This window comes from Brassica napus, chromosome C5 (assembly GCF_020379485.1).
Source record: "Brassica napus cultivar Da-Ae chromosome C5, Da-Ae, whole genome shotgun sequence".
NCBI lineage: Eukaryota > Viridiplantae > Streptophyta > Magnoliopsida > Brassicales > Brassicaceae > Brassica > Brassica napus.
In genome coordinates this window covers 31,799,279-31,821,521 of record NC_063448.1, presented here as the reverse complement: position 1 = coordinate 31,821,521, position 22,243 = coordinate 31,799,279, and the positions used below count along the sequence as shown (strand labels likewise).

Here is a 22,243-nt window from a genome sequence, read left to right as displayed (position 1 = left end):
GTTGGACAGCTTCAGAGTTCTTCTCAGGACAAGTAGAGGGCCATGAGCTGGATAGTTGAAGCAAGGCTCCTCATCATAGATCGGGTCGGACTCATCATCAAAGGCTAGGTCAGAACCATCGACCAAGCGGCCATCCGTCTCATCAAATATAGGCTCGACCATGCCCTTCCTAGCAACAAGTAGTGGCCCATGATGCGGATATCCAAAGGACTCGCCCTCTTCATCAAAGATCGGACCAAGATCTTCTTTGTTCTCCTGCTCATCCTCAGATTCAACTTCTCTATTCTCCATGAGAATCATCACTCATTGGTTGGGACAGTTTTTGGCAACATGTCCTAGACCTTGACACTTGAAACACCTAATGTCTCTTGTTCGGCCAGAAGCCTCTACTGCGTTTCCTTTGTCATCACGAGCAGGGACATCAGTTTTAAAAGCATTATGTGTTGTGGAAGAAGACTTAACCTTGTCTTGGTAGCTTGGCTTAGGAACAAAGGCCGGTTTAGGATAGTAGGCCGGCTTAGAAGTAATGGCCGGTTTTGAAAAACTCTTCCTCTTGAGTTGTTGCTCGATCTAGATGGCCTTGTGTAGCAACTGTTCCACACTACCGTACTCTTGAAGCTCCATGCGGTCTTGGATGTCACGGTTGAGGCCTGAAAGAAAGCGAGCCATGGTGGCATCCAAGGGCTCGTCCGTGTCCGTTTTGGTCATCAAGACCTCCATCTCTTGGTAATAATCTTCCACATACTTGGTTCCCTGAAGCAAGCGTCTTAGCTTATGGTGGAGATCGCGGTGGTAGTGGGCTGGCACGAAACGTTTCCTCATAAACACGGTAAGCTCATCCCATGTCTCAATCGGCCGTTCACCTGTTCTCCTCCTGTGGGTCAACACTTGATCATAACCATTAATAGCATAATCAGAGAATTCAGTGGCAGCAAGCCTTACTTTTCTTATTTTTCTTTCCCACTCAAGAAAAGCATCATGATCATTTTTACCATCAAAAGGTGGAATTTTCAGTTCTAATCCATTCAAGCTATCATCAGTTAACCAGTTCTAGCAAATGGATTGACATCACCTAGATTTTCGGTTCTAGGACCTCTTCTTGGACGGTATGCTGATCAGGCCTCGTCCTCTTGATCGTCCTCCTCTCGGATCTCATCGTCAGACTGTGTTCCAATGTGGACGGTCTCTTCTTTCTCCGACTCTAAAAGGAGCTTGGCTGGCCTGAATCTCATCAAGCCTCTGGTGGATCTGATCTAAACCTGCATTCAACTTGTTAGACATAGAATCATTCAAGGCACACATTTGAAGGTTAGACAATCCAACAACTGAGTTTTCGGGACGGTTTCGTTCATCATCACTACTCATGGTTCCTGAAATTTCTTAAACACAAAACGTTAGATAAAAATCGTCACTCTCTCAAGTGTTTGATCCTCACCCACACACGTGTTTCTCTCAGAATTTGGATGGTCACACAACAAGTTTTCACTCAAAGTTCTAAGAAGAACAAATCAAAGAATCTCAATGGACAAAAACCAAGCAAACACAAGGGAATTTTAAAAGAGAGAAAGATAAGAGATTATTGGTTTTGGGAATCCGTTTAACCACCTCAAAGGCTGGATTTCTCCTCCGCCAGCAGGCTTTCTCTTCCACCACCAATCCCCAAATGAAAAACTTTTCGAATTCTTTTTTTTTTTTAATAGATCTTTTTTTTTTATAGATAGAGGATGGTAATGAGGGTCCCGGATTCAAGATAGATAGAAGCAGATGTGTTTATGATTTAGAAATGGAAGATGAGAAAGATGAATGATTTAGAAGATACCAAACGAGCGGCTCTGATACCACTTGAAGGACCCTAAGATCGGCTCACTCGAATGGATCAGATTTGGATATGAACTCCAGATGGAGAACTAGATGGAATGTAGGGTCTCACGAAGGATGCGGATTGCCCTTCGATATTCCCGACTCCAAATGGTGCTTGATATGACTCACAAGACCACCAAGTGAAGGATCTCTCGTCGTTGCTTGATATGACTCACAAGACCAACGATTTGAGGAAGTGTTTACTTGGATATGACTCACCAAGAAACAAGAGAAGTTCTTAAACGAAGAACAAAGAGTTTAAACTCAAAAGCTTTGACTAAAACGAATTCTGATTTATCCAAATGAAAGAGTTTCATAGTTACAGAGTTTTGTAGATTTAGGAATTAAATATAAAAATAGATCTAGATCTAGATCTATTCTTTAATACGAAAATAAAGAGATAAGACTAGACAAGGTGACTGTTCGGCTTCAGTCCATATTCGTTGTATCCTGAAGCATGAACCGAGGTAAGGAGAAGGACGGATGTGGGACTGTCCGTACGAACCACCAGTTCCGTTTCATGAACCAGACTGGGCCAAGTGCGTCCTATGTCTTCAGAGAGGTGAAGGATCCTTGCCTTAGTGAGATTTGGATGATCAAAGTGCATGAACTGATCAGAAGGGTCGATCAGTCCATCAGTGCGGTCGCCGGTACGTGCAGTATAGGCCAATCGAGCCAAAAGAGAGAAGCCATGGTCTGAATCGGAATTGGCTCGAGCTAAGTTGGTTCTGGCTTGACCATCAGTCTTGGCTTGACGAGTTGGCCAGGAGAGACGGGCTTCAGCTCGGTCAGTTCGAGCATCTGGTCGAGGATCTAGACGAAGCTCCAATCCGGACATTCGCGGGTCGAGCCGATAGATGGCCCGTTCGATCTGTCTGATCTGATCGGTAGGATGAACCTCAGCTGGGACGTCTGGAACGTTCTGATCGGTCTGGTCCATGGACGGGGGCACATCAGCGACGGTCCGCGGGTGTCATCTCCAGATGTTGTCAGATACCTTGATACCCCGAAAACTTCGGCCAGATAAGGAGTACCAAGAAGCAGGATGAGATACCTCATTTTCCCCGTAAAGGACCACTCGGGAGACCGATATTCTGCGTATACTCGGAAGGGATCAGACCTCAGAAAGCTTTCGAAGTCCTCAATCAACCAGGTGGAGACGATCGCAGACCCAGTCCATGGAATCCTAAATCCTCGACGATACCTTAGCCTTTCCAAAGGAGGAGCACACACCTCGAAGCAGGATCATCCATGACGTCAGGGCAGAAGATCTCTAAAGCCCCCAAGGTCCCGAAGAAAATAGCTATCAGTATAGGGTCTCTGGGGCAAGCTCAACCTACAAGCAATGCAAGGACTGGTAGGTCAGAAGAGAACTCGATAAGCCCTGGGAGAAAACTAGTAGAGAAACCACTTGGAGTATTCGATCCCCGATAGAGTATCCCCCAGACGATGAAAGGAGGAACCCTCTCTACATTGAGCACAACCCCCAGGCTCATCATCTGAGGAAACACCAAGCTGTCGGCGCGGAACCAACCCAACCGATGGCACACGACCAGGAGCCATGATGAGCAAGCTGAGACGGGGATCTCCCACCTAGGGGACGAGATTCTACGACAGGACATAGTCCACGAGCTCTCAAAAGCAAAAGTAAAATGTAGTCTACCTATTTGAAACACCTTGCAACTTACTATTCTATATAAGAATCCCCAAATCTCGATTTATATTACTCTATTATCTATTGTTCAAGAATTTTGGTTTCCTACTTATATGTATGCTAAGAGCCTCCGGACAAAGCTTCTATAATGAAATAGTTCCGACTATAAAAGTAGTAGGAAAGGCACAATACTTAAAGGGGCATATGGGGCTGGATCAGGTTCCACGAAACTTTCGAATCCCAGCTCAACCTCACTGATACGTGGTATTTCCACGTGAAAACAAATGGGTATGAGACATAAAGCAGGAATGGGTCTTCGCAAACCTGAGTATGTTGTCGATACTACCTAAAACCCCTGTATAGCCTAAGGCATATCGGGGTCCCCGAAAATCATACGCGCAAGTACCTGTATTAAAACGCTCCAGGCTATACGATACAGGCTATACGATACAGGGGACGCTATATAAAAGTGTAAAAGTACTGTGACATACATAGAGAACTTGACTGCTTGACCAGACGTGGAGAGTGGTAAAGTCTGGCACTTGGATTTTCATCCACACCAGGAAAACTGTAATAAGTCTGATAGTGGCTTCTGCAGAAGCAGCATGCAGCACGGGAACTCGATAGTGACCAGCTTCCGAGCGGTAGAATGCGAAATCCCAACAGGTACCGGTAGTAGCCTCTCATAGGGAGGCAGAATACGGTCCCTGCGAAAAATTATAATTTCGGGTAAACATGAAATCCGGATCCAGGCCCACAGGCCCTCTAACAAACTTTTAGTCTCGCGGAAAATTCCGAAGAGTTCTCAAAATCATAAAAGACCCCTGGGTCCAACACCTAATAAACCACAGACCCATGGTCCATGCGTTCTACAGTTAAGCTGGGGCATCAGTAACCCACAAATCTCGAAGTCCAAAGCCAACCAGACTCTCACACAGGTCCGAGACCTCTCTGAAGGACTCACGAGTCCCATGTTCGCACATTCAAAGCGACTCACGGATCTCCAAGCATTGATGACGAATACCTCTTTGGTCCAATCTAAGATCCCGCAAATTTTCGACTAAACCCTCAAGCCTAGAAGCAAGGGAATTTCCTGAGTCTCGTTAAGACCAAGTCGTCAAGATCTCCTTTCTTCACTACAAGTTCTATTTCAAGAAAACAAAAACAAGGATGCGAAAGATATAAAGAAAAACAGAAAGAAGAAATCCGAAGCACAATTTTTAAAAGCCAACAGGCCGGAGTTTAGAGACGAGGCCACAAGGGACCGATGTTCAAAAGAAATACAAAAAGGCACAAAAAAATAACCAAAGTTTTAAACCCTCGCAGAAGGCATATACAACCCAAAAGAAAGCCCTAAGGGGTTGAAGAGTTCAGATAAGGATCAGGAGGCAGGAGGATCGTCAGCAACGGGCTTCTCGGTCTCAGTCCCGCTGGGAAGCGATGGCTCTCCCTCGAAGGTAGGAGCATGGAGCACTTGGTACTCAGCTTCAGAGGTCTTTACCATCTTGTATTGCTCCAGCGGACCCTCAAGGTCCCAGCTGTCCGTCTGATGGTTGAGCCACTCCTTCATTAGCTCCCAGCGAGCCACCACTATGACGCCGTTCACCGCCATATTCTTCTCAGCATCAAAGATCTCTGCGACGCCTCTCAAGTTGCATACCTCCTCCTCTCGCTGCTCCAACTGCTCCCTCAAGGACACGTTCTCTGCTGCAGCCAGTGCCCCAGCCTCATCTTGGTTCCTCACCTTAAGCTTCAAGGCTTTGATCTCCTTCTCCTTGGCAAGAATTTTGTTCTTATCTTCACGTAGCTGAGAAGTTAACTCAGCCAGATCAGCTTTGAGCGAAGCATGTTCATCCATCCTCTCACCAAGATGGAACAGCTGAGACATTGCCTGCAAAAATAATCGATCGTTAGCAAACGAGATACCCGAAGAAATTAAAAGGAGGACAGCGTGTTACCTGAAGGATATCACCCTAGATTAGTTGGATGGAAGCAAAAGAATGCCCCTCTGGAAGAATCACCGGAGTCAGAGGAAACACCTTAGTGTTGAGATTGGCCAAAATTGTGGCTGGATCATTCGACGACGTAGGAGAAACCCTCGGGGTAGATCCCGAAGCCCGAGACTTATTTTTAGAAGAGGAAGCCAGAGCAGTCGCAGCCTGACGCTTGTTGCTCTTGATAAACTAGACCTCATCGTCGTTCTCACTGGGGGCAACCTTCTTAGGCGCGGCTTTCTTCACTGACATAACCTCCAAAGCCCTCTTATACTCAGGCAACGCCTCTTCACCTTTTGATCCAGACATATTACCTGAAGCATGGCACCAGTACATCTCAGCTAACTTGATCGCAATAAGCAAAAAAAAGATCGGACCTTACCCCATATGCTGCAACGCTCCAAAGCTTATTTGCTCACGAGAAAAGGGAACTGGCGACGCTCGATGGGGGAGTTCCAGTACCTGCTTGATCGTCTTATCTCCCAAAGATGGATCCACGCAATGAATCTCTGCAAAAGGAAACAAGAAACGTTAGTCTTGTGATACGATTATCACCTTCACGACTCATATTACCCACCACCTGTGCACCAGAAAAGGGAGAAACCTAGGAGGTACATGAAAGCAAACTTCTCGGTCCAGCGACCATCGAAAGCCGGGATGCGCTTTCTATTTTTTTTTTTTGCAATCTCCTAAACTGGAAGCTCTCTGCCGCGAGGATGCAGGTGGTATATCTGTTCACCACCGTTCAGTCGGGTAATAGCATACGTATGTAGAGCCTCGACGACCCCGATAGTAAGACCCTCAAGGTCTCCTAAGTTCTGTAAAGCTATCAAGGTCCTCCAGGAAGGGGGATTCAGCTGACCAGGAGAGATCTCCAGCGCCTCCGACACCTTCGCCACCAGCGAAGGAACTCGATCTCTAAAGCCCGATTCGAAAAACCCTTCATACACCGGGACCTCGTCAACCTTGAAATCTGAAACTCTGTCTATAGGACCCGGAATCCTAATAACATCGTCATCAGAAAGATTATACTTCGCTCGCCAGTTCGCAACTTCATCCACTCCTATCAATGAAAGAGGGCCCACCGGAGGAAACTCGCCTAACTCTGCGGATGAAAGAGCAAGGTCGACGACCTCGCGGCTAAAATTTCCAACCTCTGCGGTGAGGTCTAGCGAAGAACTGGAGGAGTCCATCGATTCTGAAGGAACGACACCCAATCTCTGTTTCTTTGACCTAATCCTACCACCTATAGAAGAAAACTCTAGGGCAAGATCGCGTTTGGATTTCATCCTAGAGATCTAAGGGGAGAATCTAGAGGAAAGAGATTGGGAAAAAGGAGAGAGTAAGAAGGAGATAATATCTGAAAATGGAGAATTGAGCTTGAGCGAATGAAGACCACGAAGAGAGAATAGGAAAGTTGAAAAGCCGCTAGGCGGCAAGAAGCATAAAGAAGGGTAGTAAACCTAGGAAGATTCCCACGCGCCACAAGGAGGACGCCACCCGAGGGAGCGAATTCCGAGGTTTGATCATAACCGTTCCCTTTTTTCTGAAACGCGGACTAAAAGACTCTAAGGAACCCCAAACTCCATCAAGAATCTTCCCGTTCACGCCAGCATTATGGTCTGATCTTATACCAGCTCCTCCTCAGGGAACATCAAAGCTCCAGGCCCCACCGTCTCCAAGACATCATCAGAAGCCCAGAGCTCCCTGTCCTCGATGAGAATCAGCGGTCTAAACAGCACCAGACCCCGGTCTGATGTAAGGGAAACTGATTATCCCCCGGGTTCAGAATACGGTGCCAGCCTGAGTGGAACCCGGGATCGCGGGATTATTGGAGCGATGCCCTGCCCGAGGGATACCTGCTGAGAATGAGCAACCCCAGTTGACTTGAGTGCACGGGTTATTCCTTGAAATCGATGACGAAATCAAGAAATAAGGGGCAAACTGTTGGGGAAAAATATTTAGGTACTGCTTTCCTCCAGACCCCGGGCAGGACCCAGACCTCCGGGTCCCCGTTTAAGGAACGCTCAGGATCCCCAGTGTCGGATACCTTGGTATCGGTTTCAGGAACCGCCTCCAGCTCCAAGAAAAGGCATATTGCCGATAAGGAGAACCTTCCATATTTCCGAATATACTCCAACCGACTTATAAACGACTATATAAGGGGAACCCAAACCCTAGAACAAGGAATCGACACTTTGAGGCTTAGAGATTATACTTAGACGGTTAGGGTTAGGGCTCATACGAAAAATACTTGTAATCCTTGCTTGTCTACTCAATAAAAATCTCTTAAAGTCTCTTTTTCTTTAATCTCTCATAAACCCTTACGAAATACCTATAAATCTTTTTTTTTGATAGATCTTTCTTTTTTTTTTAAGAAGAATGGCGATGGGTAAGGTATTGGCCCGGATTTGAGATAGAAAGAAGAAGATGAAGTGTTTAGAAAATGAAAAATGAGAAGATGAATAGATAGTACCGAACATATATCATTACTGTTTTCCATGATCAAGCCATGCATGTCTGTTTTGCTCGGTGCGCTACTAAAGGGCACATCACTGTACCTCTCGCTTCGTTCTCGGGATGCCATTTCGATTAATGCGGTGATCTGTTTAGGGTTGGTCTTGCTTCCACAGAAGGTGACGAGATACCCCATAAATTAGCCCGATGCTACTGCGAACTGACACTTAGCGGGGTTAAGTTTCATATTCTGCAGGTTTAGCCTTTCAAAGCATTCATGGAGGTGAGTGATATGATACTGCTTTTTGAGGGATTTCACGAGCATGTCATCAATGTACACCTGCATTGTCTTTCCGAGTTGTTCGGAGAACATACGGTTGACGAGTCGTTGATAAGTTGCTCCAGCATTCTTAGGACCGAACGGCATCACTCTATAGTAGTAGGTTCCGCGGTTGGTTTGAATGCGGTTTTTTCTTGGTCGCCGGGGTTCATCATGATCTGATTGTACTGCGAGAACGCGTCCATGAAGGATAAGAGTTTGTTCCCTGCCGTTGCTTCGACCAAGTGATCGATGTGTTGCAGTGGGAAGCTATCCTTTAGACATGCATTGTTGAGGTCCGTGAAATCGATGTATACTCGCCACTTTCCGTTTTTCTTTTTCACAACGACTGGGTTAGCGAGCCAGTCAGGATACCTAACTTCTGTTATGGATCTGACTTCGAGAATTTTTTCGACTTCGTCGTTGACCTCGCTTGTGCGCTCGGGTGCCATCTTTCGTCTCTTTTGCATGACAGGTTTGAAAGCCGGGTCGACGTTGAGCTCCTGACATGTGATGTTGATATCAATCACTGGCATGTCCTCTGCGGCCCATGCGAACGTGTTCAAGTTCTTTTTCAGACATGCTATAAGCTCGATTTCAAAGACTAGCTAATGTTCGCGCCGATTTCAACACAGCGATCTGGGAATGCTTCGTCTAAGGATACTGAGACAACGCGCTCGCAACAATTTCGGCTATTCGTGACTCCAAAAGTCCTCAGTTTTGTCTTGTTCTAGAGCGTTGCCCACGGCGGATGATTTCTTTTTCTTTTTAGGTGTTACCTCTGCTAAAGGGTTTTTTTGCTTTAATTCTGTCGCAAAGCATACTCGCTAGATTCTCCGATCTCCCGAGATCGTCTCGATTCCGCGAGGGGTTGGGAATTTGAGACACATGTGGTACGTCGACGGGACTGCTTGCAATGAATTCAGCCATGGAGTTCCTACGATCACATTATACGACGCAGGTCGATCGATGACCAAGAAATCCACGATTTTCATCTTCCTGCCGACTTTAACCGAGAGGTTTATTGTGCTGAGAGTCTTGGCCGCTTCCCCCGAAAGTCCTACTACTGGATTCAGATCTTCCGTAATTTCGGATGGGCAGATTTACATTCTCTCGAGGTTGCTTCTGAAGATTATATCGGTCGAGCTCCCAGTGTCTACCAATATCCTTGCGATATCGATATTCAGGATTGTTAGCTTTATGACAAGGAGATCATTGAGAGGTTTAACCGGATTGGCCGTTGCTCTCTCCTTGAAGGAGATAACATCGCTGCACGTTTGGTTGTTTTTGAGTTACAGAATCCGACCCCCCCTCCTTCTAGCGCCAAACTGTGAGAAACGGAAATCACACTGTCGATTTTCTGTAAAATAAGGAAAGATAGAAAACCTAAATTTCCCAGAAGTCCCGGATTATCTGTGTAAACACATAAAAAACGAATGAGACAAAGCTAACAAAATATTGAAAGTAGATTGCACAAAGGCTTATTATGGATAGACAAAAGAACAAGGTTAGAGGATTCGCGAGAGATAAGACGGGCAGAGTTTCGCTAGCCAAGTTAATCTTAGAACAGGAATGAAAAGAGTCTAAGTAAAATCGAGCCGCCTATCTTCTAAGTTTTCCCAAGCTAGTAGAGTTCTCCTAGGTCTCAAAATCTCTATCCTTTCGCCCCTGGCTTTGGCTCCTCTTATATATCCTCCTAGGTCGGTTCCCCCTTCCTTTTCCGTCTTTGGTTGAGTTTATCACTTCACGGAAAATTTTCATTTTTCTTTGATCTTTGTGTTTATCTTCGGAAACTTCACATTTATCCTCCGAAGTTGACATTTATCTTCGTCTGAATAATAAATGATAAACCGTCTTAACGACTGGGCCTGATTCCGCATAAAATGGTAAGTGGGCTTTTTCCCGCATCCTGGGCTCTTTCGGGCCGTTTTATGACTTAAGCGTTTTTACGATTTCATAAAAAGTTCGAAACGACATTGATTCCCAAGAGCATTCAAATTCCTTGTGTAGGCAATTCTAGGTGTTTAGCTGACCGTTATCACTTTATACTATCAATCTGAATGTTATTCGAGAAAACGAGTTCTTGTGGTTTCTAAATCTTAGAGTTCCAATGGTACCTCCGATCAAGATGAAACAAGAGAGAGTTCGATACAATCCTAGGAGAGGAGCCTTGCGTACAGGACGAGAACAGCACGATTGTTTGATTCCAATGGTCGCGCGTTCGATCCAGCTCGGTCATCCGCCGAACTTGACTGCTCCAGCTCGGCGGATGGCCAAGCTGGTGATGCGCCCTAAGCAACGAACACTCGATTGGTAAGGAAAGATATGGACTCGATCCGAAAGGAACGAGAACTGATGGGATGAACGGTGACACAAAGGTTGCGGATGGCCCAATGATACTACCAAGGTGCTTGATTGTCGCTTGATATGACTCACAGGTCCGACAAGGAAGCAAAACTCGATCCGTTGCCAGATGTAACGTACCGGTTCAACAAGAAAGAGGCGTTTAACTTGGAGCTAACCACACCAAGAAAACTAAGAGGCGTTCTAACCAAAGAACTAAGAGATAAACTCATAAAAGAGGGAAAAACAATCTGATTTATTCCTTGGATGTGATTACATATTTATACTAGTTTGAGTCAAAGAAAGACTTAAAGAGTTTGTGGAAAATCACACCTAGAAAATGAAAACAAAGACTAGAAAATATTTAAGTGAGTCAAAGACTCTTGATTTCCAGATCTGGACGAAAATAACTCTTCAGCTGATGTCCAGGTTCATTCTGGTCATGCAGGTCCATGATGGGAAGGATAGGACACACGCGGAACGATCCACACACACGCCAGACACTCCACATGACCCGCCGGTTGATTTTCCTGGCCAAGATGTGTACTGGTGTGAGACAAGTCTTCAGAAAGCTGAGTTTCCATTCCTTAGTGAAATATGGATGAGAGAAATCCATCAATGGGTTGGGCACTGTGTGAACCGAAATTCGCACTGTCGATTTCTGCTTAAATTAGGAAACTAGGAAAACTCTAATTTCCCAGAGGTCCCGAATATCTGCTAATACCACACGCCAAGCAATCAGAACACGAGATAACAACGATAAAATATATGGAGTCGTAAAAAGAGAGCAAACAGAAGTCTTATTCCGAATTTTCGTATGAGAGTTTACAACAAGTTATAAGCCTGGGCTCGAGAGCTGTCGGCAAGATTCCTAGTTCTAACAACCCTAAGACGGCTAAACCTAATTGAATCGCAGTTCGAAATAACAAAAACAGAAGTTGCCTAATTGCTCTAAGTGCTATTTTTTCTCTGAAAAAAGTTCCCTCTTGTGCCTCTCGCCTAGGACTCCTTATATACTCGCTCCAAGTTCGGCTAACGCTTTTTCCCTTCTGCTCTTAAGCCGTCATAGCTTAAAAATGCAGATATTCCATTTTTCCCGTTCTTCGTAGTTATATTCCAAAACTTCGTATTTATCCGCAGAAACTTGACATTTATCTTTCCTTGCGAACCTAGCGTAAACCGTCCAACGCTTGCCGCGTCACGGTTTACGCTTGGTTCACAAGGAAAGATAAATACAAAATTTTGAAGAAAATTACGAAGATCGGGAAAAATGGAATATCTCCATTTTTAGGCTATGACGGCTTAAGGGCAGAAGGGGAAAGCGTAAACCGACCTAGGAGCGAGTATATAAGGAGTCCTAGGCTAGAGGCATAGGGAGGGACTTTTCACAGCAAATTTAGCATTTAGAGCAATTATGCCACTTTCCGTTTTTGTTATTTCGAGCTGCGACTCAATTAGGTTTAGCCGTCTTAGGGTTGCTAGAACTAGGAATCTCGCCGACAGCTCTGAAGCCCAAGCTTATACCTTGTTGTAAACGCTCATACGCAAATTCGGAAAAAGACTTTTTTTTTGCTCTCTTTTTATGATTTTTATACTTTGTCGTTGTCATCTCGTTTTCTGATTGCTTAGCGTGTAGTATTAGCAGATATTCGGGACCTCTGGGAAATTACGGCTCTCCTACTTTCCTTATTTAAACGGAAATCGACAGTGCGAATTTCGGTTCCCACAGTTTGGCGCTAGAAGGAGGGGGGGTACGGATCAATCTAACTCGCAACCACATCACGCTCAACCAGACATGTCAACTGACGACGCGGACAACGTGCAAACTCCTCTTAACGGAGGCAGCGGCACTAATCTCCACACTCCAGAAGCGGACGTATCCGCCGCCAACGCACCAGCCAACGCTGCGGCGCTCAAGGAGTTTAAAAAGATGTTCGCCACCTACGAAAAAAGGTCGGAAGAACAGGATAAGCTCATGAGCACCTTGACCAAACAAGTTGAAACCTTAACGGGAAGGACTCAAGAAATCCGTCCCCGCGGAACCACTAAAGTCCGCGGGAAAAGACTTGACTTCGCAACCCCACTCGATAGGCCTGGAACCGCGCGGGAACGACCTTCGGGTCAAAACCCTAGCGAAAAGTCTCCTATCGAAAAGAGGAACCCTGAGAGTCCTCCGCCTCCCGTGAAGGATTCAGGGGATAATGAAATCGAGCACGTCGACTTGGATCCCAGGGATGTCTCCAAGGATACCGGGGAGAACGTCGACAGAAATCCAAGAAGGACCAGAAGCTGATCTGCTTGGGAAAGCTCTCCGTTCAACAAGCCAATAACGGAAGAGGAGGAAATCCTCTATTGGAACAAGCAAGAAGAGCTGGCTGAAAAGCAAACCGAGCTCACTCACAGTAAATGCCGACAGGCTCGGAAATCTGCTGACGAGACGTCGGATATCCGCGATCTTCGCGACTACATCACCAAAACTGCGGCAGAAGTAAGAGCCGTGAAATCCCAGATCCATCACGCTACCAGCGCTGCGCCTGAGATCGACAGGCTGCTGGAAAGGGCTCGGAAGACCTCCTTCACCACTCGCATCTCTGACATGAGGGTATCTGACCCGGGGAAAATCAAAGTGCCAAAGTATGATAACCGATCCAAAGGCGCACCTTCAGGCTTTCCACATCATGATGGGAAGAGCAAGACTGAAGGACGGCGAAAAAGACGCCGGCTATTGCTGCCTATTCGTTGAGAATCTGGAAGGAGCAGCCTTCGAATGGTTCGCACGTCTTAAGCGAAACTCTATCGGGAGTTTCCGACAGCTCGCATCGGAATTTCTCAAACAATACTCTATGTTCATAGATAGAGAAACTTCCGATGTCGATCTCTGGAGCCTATCCTAGAGGGAGGACGAACCCCTCCGCGAGTTCATCAGCCGATTTAAGCTGGTAATGTCCAGGGTCAGCGGGATAAGCGACAAGGTAGCCATTGACATGCTCAGAAAGACGCTCTCGTACAAGTCAAAATTCAGAAAATGGATAACCCTCGACACCCACGGACGATCCAGGACGCCCTCCACAAGGCGACAGACTACATCATAATCGAAGAAGAAACAAAAGTCTTGTCGCAAAAACATAAGTCGACGAGACCATCCTCGAAAGACGTGGACCCGAAAACGCAGAAGAAGAACTCTCGTAACGACAAGTACGTCCATCCCAAGGGGCGCACAATTACGCAATCAGTTTGGACCAAGGCCAAACCACGGGTAACACATGGACTTGCAATCAAGGATATGACGAAAACACCTTCTGCGAGTTCCACCAGTCCCGAGGACACTCCACGACTAATTGCAATGTCTTGGGAGCAAGATTGGCCGCGAAACTACTAGCTGGAGAGCTCTCGAAAGTAACCAGCATGAAAGATCTCATCCTCGAGACTGATCGCCCCCGAAGACGGACAGAAATCCCCCCGTAGAAAAATCCCCTCAAAGAAACCAACCCGGGGATAAACGGGGAAGAAGGCCAGACGACAAAGGAAACGAAAACAATCATCGCAGAGTCAACATGATCATCGGAGGATCGCAATCTGCAACGATACGGTTTTGGCCATCAAGGCTTACCAGCGGAAGTCAGAGTCGAGTGCAAACTGGCCTACATGGTCTCCTCCCCGAGACGGTCATAACAGCTCAATCACCTTTACGAAGGAGGAAGCCGGCAGGATCGATCAACCTCACTGCGATCCGCTCGTTATAGATCTCGTCATACGAGATCTGGAAGTCGGAAGAGTACTCATTGACACGGGAAGCACGGTCAATGTTATCTTCCGTGACACTCTCAATCGGATGAGCATCAAAATCGGAGAAGTAACTCCAACGCCGAAACCACTCACGGGTTATTCGGGCGAAGTGTCGATGACTCTCGGATCAATCCAGCTGCCAGTCATGGCCAAGGAAATCACGAAAACCGTCGAGTTCGCGGTGGTCGATCATCCTGCCATCTACAACGTGATCATGGAATCCCCATGGCTCAACGCCATGCAAGCCGTTCCATCGACATACCATCTATGTGTCAAATTCCCAACCCCGAATGGAGTCGCAGCTATCTGGGGATGTCAGACACAGTCGCGGCTATGCTTCCTCGCGGAGCACAAGTTAAGGCAAATCACGACTTCTGCAACGACAAATCGCAAGCGCACGAAGATAGATCAACCTTTGGCCAAAAGTGCTTCAAGAAAAGACAATTTAACATCATCCGCTGACGCAAGCGCTTCGGACATCGAAACTCAACTCGACTACGAAGCCGACACTACAACCCGACCGGAAGAGAGCACTAATTCGGCCACGGCCATCACGATCAAGGCGGTCAGCACGGCGACAACCGCCGAGTAAAAACGCTCGCGGCATGAAACATAATTACGAGATGGCTTGATCCTCAAAAGGGGTGCGTAGGCAGATCGTTGAAAGACGAGTTCAGCTATCCCCCTCTCTAAAAAGGGGAGGGGGAGTGGGTTCGTATACTCGTATACTCCCATGTTTTAAAAGATGCACCATTGTAATCGAGTTTTTTAAAACTTTACTACAATACACATTTTCTTTTCTTTAAACACTTACGTTTACGCAAAACACTTACGTTTACGCAAAAAGTCTCAGGACACGCTTAGAAAATCTACAAAAATTAAGACTCTTGTCAGCAGCCTTATCCGGCCCAAAATCTCAAAGCAATCATTCTTCAGCACTAAAAATATACGTATAGTCTTCGAAACAACTGCGAGACGTCGCCAAGTTAAAATTCAAGACATTGCGAACAAACTGTCCAAACGCGACCATAACAACCCAACACCCCGTTCATCGATTGGCCCCGATGAACACACCAGCCGTCTTAAACAAACGCAACTCGATCACTCTTTTGATCCTCGAACGTCCAACACAAGGACGAAAGCGCGCTACAAAAACATCCGAAATTTTGGTCTAGCACTTCCAGTTGGCTTAAAAAGAGTCTCTGGAAAGGTGCTCGATTCATACCATACAAGTCATATAAGCCGAGAACCTATCGCGGACTTTAAATCGGTACGAATCAGGTAGAAATCACAACAGGAAAATCGATAGCCGGCTAGTCACCGCACAAACCTTAAACGGAGAGTAAACCTAGGTCTTGCCCTAAACCTATCGCATTGGTCTCTGACATCTCAAGACATGATATCTAAATGATACGAGATCCTAAATCATGTCTCTCCGTTCACAACTCAACGTTCCCGAAAGTTGTAAGAATAAATAATTTTTACGAAAAGTCACGAACGAACCGACAGATTGAACATCTCAATGGAATTAAATATGAGATGACAACTCATGTTTACTTCAAAACTACTCAAAACAAAACTACTTAAACTACTCATGTTTATAAATAAAAACCGCATACGAGGAAGGGATTCGAAGCCATCAACGGCCAGTCCCAGTAAATGATAAAACAGCCAAAACAGGTTCATGCAATGTCTCGAAATAAAAGCCACACTCTGCAGAAAAAGGAAAATAAAAGCCATACTCGGCCACGAACGCAGAATAAGTAAACAACCTCCTCCCGTTGGACGATCACTCCACCTCTCAAGAATCAAAGTAAAAGTTCCCGGACAACAAAGCTCCAAACGCATCCACGGGACGATCCACCTCCTCGCAATCACCGGGAAACTCGGTCGTGGTGTCTACGGTATCGGAAGAAACCGGGATGGGATCTGAGAATCCCTGGATCCTCCCATCGATCTGAGGGATGAGCGCCTCAGCGTGAGAATGGTCCTTCATGCCGCCCTTCATTAACCTCATCTCCTTCTCGAAAACGTTGTCGTCCGCCTGCGTCTTCCAAAGACTCCCGACAGAACCACGACACTCACGATAATCGCCCACCAAGGTGAAAGTGTCCTTGAGGTTCCCATAATCGATCTGGAACTGAGAAGCACGATTCTTCATCGCTTCGACGATCTCCCTCTTGCCCTTCCTTTCCGCCTTACGAATGGCCCTCGCATGATCACAAGCGAGTTGCGCATCTCGCTCCAACATCTCGCCTTGCATACGAGCAAGATCCCTCTCTGCATTCTCCGCTTTAAAGCGATAGACCATGGCTTCTCTATGGCTCGCCTCAAGGGCCGAACCAAGGAAGTTCAGATTCTGCAAAAACAATTAACACGTTTTTAGCGAGAAAAGGAATACATAAAACGATCGCGAAAATTCTTAAAAAACTAATCCCGTTGATGATACGAGATCCCTCCGCGACGACTTTTGGCCTCCTGATTCTTTCGTAGGCGGGGGAGCATCGAAGCCCGAGGGTAGATCGGCAAAAAAATCATCTAATTCTGGAATAGGGATCTCGCTTGTGCCTCTTCCATCACCGTAAGTAAGGTCCGGATCCCATCATGGAAGCATAGAATCGTCCACTGAAAACTCTATGTCACCAAGGTCAATATCTTTCCCCTTCGACGAGCTCAACCCCGTCGTAACCGACAGCTCTCGTGGTCGAAGTTCTTACCTGTTGTCCAAACGCTCAAAACACGGATTTGGAAATAAGATCTATTTTGCTCTCTTCTTTTAATTTAACGCTTTTTATACGAACTTCTCGTTAATTTGATTGTGTTGTACGTGGCCCAACAGATATCCAGGACCTTCAGGGAAAGTTAGATTTACTTAACTTTCCTCCGTATTTTATTTACTAAAATCGACAGTGCGAATTTCGGTTCCCACAGTTTGGCGCTATAAGGAGGGGGGGGGGGTTACGAATCTATCTATCTCGCAACTACGCACGGTCAGTCAACCATGTCCGCTGAGACCGCCAGAGATCAGCAAACGAACGACGGAACATCCGCTGACGCAAACGTTGAGAAGACACCATCTGGAGACGCATCCATGGTCACTACCGACGCAAACACCGTGATGCTAGAACATATGAAAGAACTATTCGCCTCCGCCCAGAAACGGTCGGACGAACAAGAAAAGCTAATGAGCTCACTCGCGAAACAGGTCGAGACCTTGACAGGAAAGAGAAAACCCCCGCGCGGAGCCACTAGGGTTAGACGCAGCAGGAGACTCGATTTCGGATCTCCCGGTAATCAAGACAAAGACTCCCCGAGAGATTCAACGGAACAGAATCCCGATGAAACGGCTCCGGCAGGGCAGAGAACAACGTCGGATAACCTTCCGCCCCCCGCAGGGGGAAGCGATGGAGACGACATCGACCGAATCAACCTGGACATCAGCGATCAATCGGATCATTCTGCTGACGACTCTGATATCCATCCTAGAAGGACCCGAACTCGGTCCACTCGACGGACAGTAACCTTTGAGAAACCCATGACGGAAGAGAAAGAAAACCAATACTGGGTGGAACAGGAAAAACTGGCTGAGGACCAAACTCTGATCTATCGCAACCAGCACCGACAAGCTCGGAAGATCGCAGGTGGCGATGACGAAATCCACAATCTACGCGAGTACATCGCAAAAATTGCAGCCGAGGTGAAGGCGGTAAAATCGCAAATTCACCACGCAACCAGTACCGCTCCCGAGATCGACAGACTTCTCGAGGAAGCACGAAAAACTCCGTTCACCACCTGGATCACGGAAGCAGAGGTCTCAGACCCCGGGAAGATAAAAATTCCCGTCTACGACGGTACCGCTGATCCAAAAGTGCATCTGCAGTCTTTCCAGATTGCGATGGGAAGGCGTAAACTCCCGGAACGGGAACGAGATGCCGGTTACTGCCTCCTTTTCGTCGAAAATCTCAGATGCGCCGCGCTTGAGTAGTTTTCTCATCTCGACAGAAACTCCATCAGAAGTTTCCGCCAGCTAGCCTCGGCATTTCTCAAACAATTCTCCATGTTCATGGATAGAGAAACTTCCGACGTGGACTTATGGAGTTTAGCTCAGAAACAAGACGAGCCACTCCGCGACTTCATGAGAAGATTCGAACTGGTGATGTCCAGGGTAACGGGAATGAGCGACAAAGTCGCAATAGATGCCCTAAGAAAAACCCTCTGGTACAGGTCAAAGTTCTGAAAGTGGATATCTCTGGAAAGACCGCGGACGATCCAGGATACCCTCCATAAGGCCACAGACTTCATCATCATGGAAGAAGAGATGAAAGTTCTAGCGCAAAAGCACCGGCCGCAGAAACCATCCGGCAAGAAGAAATCCTCCCGTAACGACAAGTACGTCCACCACGAGGGGGAAGACGTCCAAAGCGAACATAACTACGCCATCAATTCCGAACAGGATAAAACCTCCGGAAACACTTGGACCAGGAACCAGTACAAGGATAATTCCTACTGCGAGTTCCATCAAGTCAGAGGTCACTCCACCACCAACTGCAAGGTCCTTGGCGCCAGGCTCGCTGCAAAGCTCCTCGCCGGCGAACTAGCAAAGGTCCCGAGCAAAAAAGACCTGGTCTTGGATTCCGATCGCCCGCCGAAGACTGATAAGGCCGCTCCTGAGAACAGTGCGCCTGAAAATCAGTCGGGCGAAAAGCGCGGAAGGAGACATGTTGATCAAGGAAACAATAACAATCGCCAAAGAATAAACATGATCATCGGAGGATCGCAGTTCTACCAAGGCTCGGTCTCATCGATCAAAGCTTACGAGCGAAAAGTCGAGACCAGTTCCAACTGGCTTTCGGAAAACGACGTCCCCAACCACAGGATCGTTTTCGAGGAACAAGAAACCGTAGGAATCGACAAGCCTCATTACAATCCTCTAGTCATCAATTTGGTAATCCAAGATCTCGAAGTCGGCCGCATCCTTGTCGATACAGGAAGTACGGTCAACATCATGCTCTGCGACACCCTCCATAGGATGGATATCCCGCTTAGAGAAGTCATCTCGGAGCCGAGACCTCTGACTGGATTCTCGGGCGTCACCTCTATGACCCTCGGGAGGATCAAACTCCCGGTCATGGCTAAGGAAGTTACGAAAATCGTCGAGTTTGCAGTAGTCGATAACCCTGCCATTTACAACGTGATTATGGGAACCCCCTGGATAAACGCCATGAAGGCAGTACCATCCACATATCATCTTGGCACCAAATTCCCGACTCCAATTGGAACCGCAGTAATCTGGGGAAGCCAGAAACAGTCGAGACTTTGCTTCCTAGCCGAGCACCAACTACGAAAAAACCGGAACGCCCCCGTGGCTAACCCAAAGCGAGCGAAAAAATCGCTAAACATTCCCGAGAACTCGGGAAAGGATGATCCAGAATCGTCCAATTTGGCAACGACTCAAGACAACGACAAAGTCCCCGAGTCCATCGCCGTAGAAGCGGACAACTCAACTCCCGAAAAGACCACCGACCTAGCTAGTACGGTCGAGACGTCGACACTCAGAGAGTAGAAACAACCGCAACAACAAACAGAACTACGATATGGCTTGATCCTTGAAAGAGGTACGTAGGCAGCTCGCCGGAACCTGGCGAGTTCAGCTATCCCCCTCATCAAAAAGGGGGGGGGGGAGTGGATATGTATACTCGTATACTCCCACAAAAGTTTAAAATACCCGCACATGTATTCGATATTTTCGAAACTTTTCAATAAAATTCTTTCTCTCGATTTTTCAATGCTTACTTAACACAGTAACACATAAACACTTCGGAAAACAAAAATCACATCCTCAAGGAACGCGAGACGCCGCAATTTCCCAAAAGATATCGATTTCATATCATCCGTCAAAACAGTCCGTCTGCGACTTTTAAAAAAAAACACACACACCTGTCGATTGGCCCCGACGGGTAAACATAGAAACGTTTCACTAAAACAAATTCGTAGTCAGATCTTTAATAAAAGGTCCTCTTACATCCGACATGGATACCATGGCGCGCTATACAAGAAATCCAAAATTTGGTTTAGCACTCCTTTGGAGATAGCTCGATTCTTACTACACAAGTCGCATAAGCCGGCGCCAAGTCGCAGACTTTAATCAGTAAGAGTCAGGAAGAAATCACTAACAGGCAAAACGAAAGACGATCAGTCGTCGCACAGCCTTAAAGCTGAGAATAAACCTAGGTCTTGCCCTAAACCCAGCCTTGCTGGTACTTAACATCTCACAGACATAGTATCAGTACCCGGTACGAGATCTAAAACATGTCTCTCATCGCTTACACCTAAAACGCTCGCTAAAAATTAGCATATGGACCAAGCGACAAAATAAGAGTTAGAATACGAAGTGACTACTCGCATTCTACCCTCTACACTTGACGAAAGTATAAATCAAATCATAAAACAAAATTTTCAAAAAATCTATATTATATTCATAAAAGCCGCAAAAACGGCAGGGATTCAAAGCCACCAACGGCCAGTCCCGAAATATACAAAGTTACGCGACCTCCTATGGTTGCGGCATATACAAATAAACAGCCACACTCGTCCTAGCATATAGCAAACACAACGAAAGGGATATAATCCCAAGCAAACCTCAGTACTCTAAGTCACAATATCCAGACAGGGAAATCCCAAACAAGTCTGTAGGCTGGTCTACCTATTGGTCCTCGCCTCCGGCAGTTCCGCCTGCACCCGTTTCCACCGTATCCTCCGAAACCTCGATGGGATCCCAGAGCTTTCGGACCCTTCCCTCAATCGGAGGAACGAGAGATTCGGCGTGAGCGCAGTCCTTCATAAAACCATTCATCTAAGCGACCTCGGCGGGAAAGGAGAAGTCCTTGCCCTGCGTCTTGTGGAGGATAGGAACCGAGCCCCGACACTCGCGAAAATCACCCACGAATTCCTGAGCTCCCTTGAAGCTCTCGAACTCAGTGGCAAAAACTTCGGCCCTCCGCCTCATCTCAGCGGCAACCGCTCTCCTTCCTTTCCTCTCCGCACGAACGAGGGCTCGAGAATGGAGTTCGGCCTGTCTACGGTTCTGTTCCTCAACCTCCTGCCGGTATCGGAAGAGTTTTCTTTCAGCCTCCTCAGCTTTGAAGCGAGATAGTCGCGTTACTCGGAAATTCCCTTCGATCGCCACACCCCACACTCTCATCCCCTATATAAACTTAAGGTCAAAGAAATGTACACCTAATTACAATGATATGATCAGAGTTCAAAGGGCGAACCTCGTTGACTAGACGAGACCCATCAGCGGTTACTTTCCTCCTCGCCTCATTGTCTAGCAACTCGTCGGACGTAAACGTGGGAGGAAAGTCGTCAAAAAAGTCGCTAGGGGGAGGAGCCGCGCTAGGATTCCATCCCGGCAGAGGATGATCTCCCGAAACAGCTTCGAAGGCAACTCCTTTTTCTTTCTGAGACATGATGTTCCGCCTCTGAGCGGGCAAGTCGGCAACTGGCTCAACGTCATCAAAAGGCTGGGGAGTACCTCGCGATTGGTGTAGCTCCACCGCGCTTCGAATCCGTTCAAGGGTAAAGGAACTCCAGAAGAACGACCTTTGCCGAAGAAGATCTCTCTTAGCGAAAAGATCATTAGGGACTCGCGGAAAAGCATTGTTCACTGCATGATAAAGTTTTTTATTTTTCATTTTTCACGCACTTTCAAAGTATCAAAACGGAAAGCAAGAATAATCGTATTACCGCGATCGTAACGCCACTCCCGAGGGAATAGATGAAGGCAGCTTTCCTCGACAGACTCCTCATCTATTTTGACAAAGGAGAAAC

General features: G+C 46.8%; 1 protein-coding gene across 1 annotated transcript; it reads left to right on the top strand.

The window, feature by feature from the left end:
* Positions 1-18,719: 18,719 nt before the first annotated feature.
* Positions 18,720-19,976, top strand: LOC106453501. The gene has a single exon (XM_013895746.1). The coding sequence runs from the start codon at positions 18,720-18,722 to the stop codon at positions 19,974-19,976; it is 1,257 nt and encodes a 418-aa protein (XP_013751200.1).
* Positions 19,977-22,243: the final 2,267 nt, after the last annotated feature.